Source organism: Mytilus galloprovincialis, chromosome 3, assembly GCF_965363235.1.
Source record: "Mytilus galloprovincialis chromosome 3, xbMytGall1.hap1.1, whole genome shotgun sequence".
In the NCBI taxonomy this organism is placed as follows: domain Eukaryota; kingdom Metazoa; phylum Mollusca; class Bivalvia; order Mytilida; family Mytilidae; genus Mytilus; species Mytilus galloprovincialis.
In genome coordinates this window covers 21,873,286-21,880,670 of record NC_134840.1, presented here as the reverse complement: position 1 = coordinate 21,880,670, position 7,385 = coordinate 21,873,286, and the positions used below count along the sequence as shown (strand labels likewise).

General features: G+C 34.3%; 1 protein-coding gene across 1 annotated transcript; it reads left to right on the top strand.

The window, feature by feature from the left end:
* The first annotated feature begins 1,327 nt into the window (after nucleotides 1-1,327).
* On the top strand, nucleotides 1,328-6,360 carry LOC143067411 (lipopolysaccharide-induced tumor necrosis factor-alpha factor homolog). Its single transcript, XM_076240663.1, has 4 exons — nucleotides 1,328-1,439; nucleotides 2,393-2,450; nucleotides 3,970-4,168; nucleotides 5,913-6,360. Exons 2-4 carry the CDS (start codon nucleotides 2,396-2,398, stop codon nucleotides 6,016-6,018), a joined length of 360 nt encoding a protein of 119 aa, XP_076096778.1. The 5' UTR covers nucleotides 1,328-1,439; nucleotides 2,393-2,395; the 3' UTR covers nucleotides 6,019-6,360.
* The last annotated feature ends 1,025 nt before the right edge of the window (nucleotides 6,361-7,385 follow it).

Here is a 7,385-nt window from a genome sequence, read left to right as displayed (position 1 = left end):
AGTCTTTATTTATTAACATTAACAGTTTGTTTGAAAATAAAACACGTAAGTTGATGGTAAATCCAATAAGCTTGGAACTGTAACCATTTTCCAAAAGTGAAAATTTTCGTTTCAGTGGTGATCATATAAAAAAAATTGTACACAATTTTCGCTCACAACTTCCAGATATAGAAATAAAAAATAGATTCAATAATATTGAATATTTATATTACCAGCGTCGTAGCTAGACACTTGATAGCGCAGATACTTGACTATACGATGTTGCGGAGGAGGAATTGGTTATGGTCGAAACAATTTTACAAATACATAGATGCAGCATTGATTGATAGATATTCAACGTCAAGTTGCAAATAGTCCATACATAATATGGACGAAAAAAAAAGGATCAACCACACACAGTATGAAAGACGAGGAATTTAAAGGAGATTAAGACAAGACACGAAATCTCTTGAAGATCTATCAGTTGGGAGATCTATATACAAATAGAAAGTTTACAATGGGAAAAAATAAAACCTCTCCGTTGTCATAAAGTTCATTTCTTTTACAGCTTTTTTTTTTAGTTTAGACATTGTCTGACAGGGATTTTTATTTTTTTGTTTTAAAACATTGGTGCATTTTTTTCTATTAACTCAGTGAACAGTGTGATTGATGCATAATCATTGTCATCTATAGACATTTCTCTAATTCTATGGAAATATATCCCTTACCGAACCCATTGTGTAAAAAATTTAATCAACGTGTGGTTGCCGGTGATCTCAGAAGATGATTGGCTGAGTCAAAGGGTCATAACCTTTCTCTGCTCCCTTAAATGATCAAAATGTTCTAACAGGTGTTAATGAAATTGACAACTTCGCGGAAAGTGGAAGGCACTCGAAGGGGATTTTGGTTTAGAAAAAAAGGAAATTTATCTTTTAATCATTAGAGAAACAGATTATTACATAGTAACGCGTGGATTATCGGATTTATCCAATCTCGATAGTTTTAAAAATTATCCTCGCCGAGGCTCGGACTTTAAAATTGATAATTTAACTATCTCGATTGGATACATCCGATAATCCACTTATATCAATGTAATAATCTATATATTTATATATATCTTTAATTTACATATTATTTTTAAAATTTATGAAGTTTCTGCTTCAACTGAGTTTTCTTCATATTTAGAACTTATTTCATTGCTTTCACAATCCGATCACATTGATTGAAATTAATAATTCTTTTACGATATTTATTTTTAATTTATCGATGTACTGAGTGACAACCGTGATGCATATGGATAACCATAGGCCGCCTCAGGCGTATATCTGTAACAGTTTACTTCAAATCAAGCGCATGCCCACCATATTCTTACTTATCGAATCAAACAGACCCGTAAGTAAAAGTGTCCATTTAACACCAGGACAGGGCGGCAAAGTTTAGGCGAGTGAGCTAGAAAAAAGGTATGAAACAATTTAAATCACTTAAGCTAGATTACTTAAATACGCATCTGTTTCTTGTCCTCAATTTAATTTCCTAGATTTAATACAAAAGTTCGGTTCAAGAATCCAACAACGATAGTGAATAGTCTACACATTATAACACATACTCAATCGAAGAACTATGATAAAATATGCTATAACTTTGTCATAATAAGATGTCGCTATTTAAATAGAATATAGTGCAACACATTTAAACTTTAAAAGGGTTCATTTTAGATTCAGCATTGAATATGGACAAACATTTCTGTGTTTACACCTAAAATATGTTTTGAGTACCGACATACAGGTTCAGTTGCAAAACATTTTACGGCCTAACATTCACTAGAGATATATTTTAGTCAAAATATTTTTTTCTGGATTATGCTTTGGAGTTTGTTTCTTCCAAGCAGATGTCCTCACAACAGTAGATGATATAATAAGTGTAACTGAATGAACAGTATCATAAGTATCTTCTGCAGTGATAAACAGAAATGAATCTCAAAGTAAAAAAAAAGATTTTATATTTCTCTAATTGAAAATGCATTTTACTTTTATACATAGGGGTTGTTTCAAACTTAATTTTGCTGAACAGTTTTTCAAAAAAAAAAAAAGTAGAAGCACATAGTTTTTTTTGTACAAGTCAAGTTCAATGTCATGAAGATAGATACTGTAATGTATATTTATACCAAGATGGGAGGTTACCATTTATGATCAATACTTTAAAATTCCTGTTCAAATTCAGTGAGCTTAGATTAAACTTTACCCAATTTCTTATATTTTAATAAATGTGTAACCTAATTATTTGAATCATGGCTTTCAAACGTTTTGGTTTAGAAATTCCTGAACCTGAAGAGCACTTAAAATAAACAAAAGTTATAAAGTGATATTTTCATTTTGCAAATGGTATCCCCTCTATTTTATTTTGTTTATTGCAGATCATGTCAGTACAAGCCCCTGCTCCTCCCCCACAGGCTGTTGGATATTACCCACAAGGTAAGTAACAACTTCTCAGCTTTACTATTGTTCTACTCCATTGCCTGATCTGCTGCTCCATTCTTTCTCTACTCCTTATGGTGCTCTTCCTTCAAAATACATTGGATATTACTGCAAGGTAGGCAACAACTTCTCTGTTCCACTCTTTCTTTACTCCAAAGACTGCTCCTCAACATGCTGTTTGATATTATCATTAAGGTAGATAACAACTTCTCTACTCCATTCCTTCTCAATAGATTGCTTCTATTTTACATGCTTCTAGATTTTACCCCTTAAGGTATAAGCAACACCACATCTACTCCACTCTTTCTATACTCCATTGACTGCTCCTCTTCCAAGGTTATTACAAACAGGTTAAGTAATAACTTCTCTGCTCCATTCTTTCTATTTAACATAGACTGCTTTAACTTCACATTTGGATATAACCCACAAGGGATGCAACATATTCTCTACTCCATAGACTGCTTCCCCTCCAGACTTGGGTATAACCAACAAAGAAAGCAACATATTCTCTGCTCCATCTTTTCTCTACTCCAAAGACTGCACCTCCTTCACAGACTTTGGTATACCAACAAGGTAAGCAACATATTATCTGCTCCACTTTTCTCTACTCCATAGACTGCCCCTTCTCCACAGACGGGTATAACCAAAAAGGGAAACAACATATTCTCTGCTCCACTCTTTCTTTACTCAATAGACTGCTCCTTCTCCACATACTTGGGTATTACCAACGAGGTAAGCAACATATTCTCTGAGCCAGTGTTTCTCTACTCCAAAGACTGCACCTCCTTCACATACTTGGGTATAACCAACAAGTTAAGCAACATATTCCCTGCTCCATTGATCCTCTACTCCATAGACCGCCCCTTTTCCACAGACTTGGGTATTACCAACAAGGTAAGCAACACATTCTCTGCTCCAGTCCACTATTTTTCTACTCCATAGAGTGCCCCTCCTCTGTGGACTTGGATATTTCTAACAAGGTAAGAAACACATTCTCTGCTCCCCTCTTTCATTACTCAATAGACCGCCCCTTCTCCACAGAATTGGGTATAACCAACAAGGGAAACAACATATTCTCTGCTCCACTCATTCTCTACTCTATAAAGTGCCCCTTCTCCACAGACTGAGGTATAACCAACAAGGTAGGCAACACCTTCTCTGCTCCATTCTTTCTCTCCTCCATAGACTTATTATTAACAAGGTTAGCAACATATTCTCTGTTCCACTGATTCTTTTCTCCATAGACTGCCCCTCCTCCACGGACTTGGGTATAACTCACAAGGGAAGCAATATATTCTCTCCTCCAATCATTCTCTAATACATAAGTTACTCTTCCTATACACAATCAATTTCTTAGATTTTGTTTTTACTTTTGTTTTTTTGGTGTTAAAATGTTTGAAATATTGAACACATGTATGTACTGTCTAGAATATATATTCATTACTGAAACAAAATTTGATTTACATTTCTTTTTCAGTATCATAATGCAAATAACACATATATCTGTTCTTGTTAGGTCAGCCTGCTGGTCAATCACAACAATCCAGTACAACTGTAGTAATTCAAGGAAATAATGATGCTCCAATGGGTATGGCTCTTCAGGACTGTCCAATTACAACAAAATGTCCCAGTTGTAAAAGCAACGTTGTGACCCAAATTAAATTTGAGATTGGCTGTATTACAGTTTTGGTAACATTCCTTCTCTGTCTCTTTGGGTAAGTTCTAAGCAATGGTTTGGTATGTGCCTATTTAATTAAGAGTCTGTAAATTAAGTACCATCCAGCTTAGTCAGCTAGAAATACTTGATTTCCTAGCTGAAAATTAATGATTGAATTAAAACTTGAGATTTACAGTTGTATTAATTACTGGATTAGGCAGCAACCATTTGATTTCCGGGGGGTGGGGGTGGGGGCTATGGATTTTTTCCCAGACTTTTTTTCGCGAAGGTGAAAAAACAATATTTTTTTGGCAACAAGTCGAAAACAATTTTTTTCTTTTAGCATTACATATATTGGCAGCTGAGGGTCAAAAACAAATTATTTTTTTCTCCAAAAACTGGAAACAAACTTTTTTTTCCAAAAAAATCCATAGCCCTCCCCTTGAAAAAAAAGTTCAGATTTTTTGTATTGTTAAATTCTCTCTTATTATAAGTAATAGGATAACTATATTTGATATGTGCGTACCTTGCAAGGTCCTCATGTCTGTCAGACAGTTTTCACTTGACCTCAACCTCATTTCATGGATCAGTGAACAAGGTTAAGTTTTGGTGGTCAAGTCCATATCTCAGATACTATAAGCAATAGGGCTAGTATATTCGGTGTATGGAAGGACTGTAAGGTGTACATGTCCAACTGGCAGGTGTCATCTGACCTTGACCTCATTTTCATGGTTCAGTGGTTATAGTTAAATTTTTGTGTTTTGGTCTGTTTTTTTCATACTATATGCAATAGGTCTACTATATTTGTTGTATGGAATGATTGTAAGGTGTACATGTCTAGCGGGCAGATGTCATGTGACCTTGACCTCATTTTCATGGTTCAGTGGTTATAGTTAAATTTTTGTGTTTTGGTCTGTTTTTTTCATACTATATGCAATAGGTCTACTATATTTGTTGTATGGAATGATTGTAAGGTGTACATGTCTAGCGGGCAGATGTCATGTGACCTTGACCTCATTTTCAAGGTTCAGTGGTCAAAGTTAAGTTTTTGAGTTTTGGTCTTTTTATCTAATACTATATGCCATAGGTCAACTATATTTGGTGTATGGAAATATTTTATGATCTTTATGTCAGTAGTGCAGGTTTCTTTTGACCGTGACCTCATTTTCACGGTTCATTGCACAGTGTTAAGTTTTTGTGTTTTGGTGTATTTTTATTAAACTATAAGTAATAGGTCAACTATATATGTTGTATAGAAGCATTGTTAGCTGGACATGTCTGCATGGCATGGTTCATCTGACCTTGACCTCATTTTCGTGGTTCATTGGTCTTTGTTTAGTAATCTTGGTTAATGTTAAGTTTATGAGACAGTTGTAATAAAGCTTTATACTTAGGACTATCAACATAATATCAATGATTAGTATAGAAGGCGAGACATTTCAGCGTGTGCACTCTTGTATTTATTATATTCACAAAGTTCTCTCTGGAATGACAATTTTAAACTGTTATATAACTTATATTGATGGAGACTTTGTAAGGTTAAAAGTTTCTGACAAGGAATCTCAATTCTAGGTTCTGTTTTGAAGAACTTTCAGGATTCTCTGTCCTAATTATACACATCATTCAAAATTTTGGGGCAGAAATTTCTTTGGTTGGAGAATTTCTAGAACAGGGTGGTGTCAGATTAGACACCTGATCTGTATTTTAATCAGATTAATGTCTGTCTACAAACATGGCCTTAAGCACATTTTAAAGGCCAAAAGACTTGAATGTTGTTGTATATAAATGTCTCCTGCTTACAGGTTCTACTTGTGCTGCTTCATCCCATGCTGTGTAGGTAGATGTAAAGATGTCGTCCATTTATGTCCTAACTGCAAATACATTATTGGAAAATACAAAAGGATGTAAAAAAAAACACCTACAGCATGAAAATCCAAGAGGAAGATGCATTGTGCAGAAAACAAAATATTGGGAGAAAATGATGAAATTCTGAAGTGATGTGAAAGATATCAGATTTAAGGGATTGACAGATTATTGAGTGCTGCATTAATTTCCTAATAATAAGTGTATTATCTTCCTTGTGAAACTGTCGGATATGTAAATTAGACTTTGTTTCTATGAGGACACATTTATTTTCCTTAGTGCTGTTTAACGTTTCAAATTTGGTTTATTTATATTTCTATCATGTTTGCCATAGTATTCTTTATAATATATCTACATTTTTACAGAATAATTAAACTGAAACCACTAGATTGAGTTACATTCTTTATTTATTGATAGCCCATAGTGGTAAGTGGGCGCTTTCATAGTTCACTAATTTTGAGGAAGTTTTTTAGATTCCAAGAATTTATTTTCTTTTCTTCAGGGTCAATGATAGTTGTTGTATTTATTCGTTCTTGTGTTTTATTTTGTATATAGTTTTGATCAGTTTCAGATATTTGTGATTTCATCAGCAACCTCGTCACAAATTTCTCAACCTTATCTCATATCATGAAGCTAAACATAGTTATCTCTTCCAGTTGCCTATACTCGTTACATAAGGTAATATGTGCCTCCAGATAGTGACCAGCATGTTTTGCTGACCAGACTGCCATCACATTTATTCTGTGGTCTGTCATAATCCTTATTAAAAATCCTCTTGCAGCACTTATCAAATAAAACCACAACTTTCAACAGTGTTGGAGCCCAACTGGTTGACAGTACTGTGAATTTTATTTGTTATAAATAAAAGGTATAAAATTGAGAATTGAAATGGGGAATATATCAAAGAGACAACAACCTGACCAAAAAGCAGATTACAGCCAAAGGCCACCAATAGATCTTCAATGCAGCGAAAAATCTCACACCTCTAGATGGGCCTCAGCTGGGCCTAAATAAAAATGTGTAAACATCAATGAGACAACAATCTAGCAACACAAAAAATCCAAGACAACTCGAGTCTTGTGTTTCTGTTCAAATTCCAGAATTATAGGAATGCAAATGGTATTGCCAATCTGTGGACAAGGCATACAAGCAATAAAGCCCTGTACAACTTTTTTTTCTATTCAATAGTAGAGGGGCATCATGTTTTCTGGTCTGTGCATCCGTCTGGCTTCATGTTTAAGTTTTTGGTCAAGGTAATTTGATGAAGTTGAAGTCTGAACAAATTGAAACTGAGTACACAAAAAAGTCATGTTCTCCATGATATGATCTTTCTAATTTTAATGCCAAATAAGAGATTTTATCCCTATTTCATGGTCCACTGAACATAGAAAATGATAAAGCGAGTGGGGCAT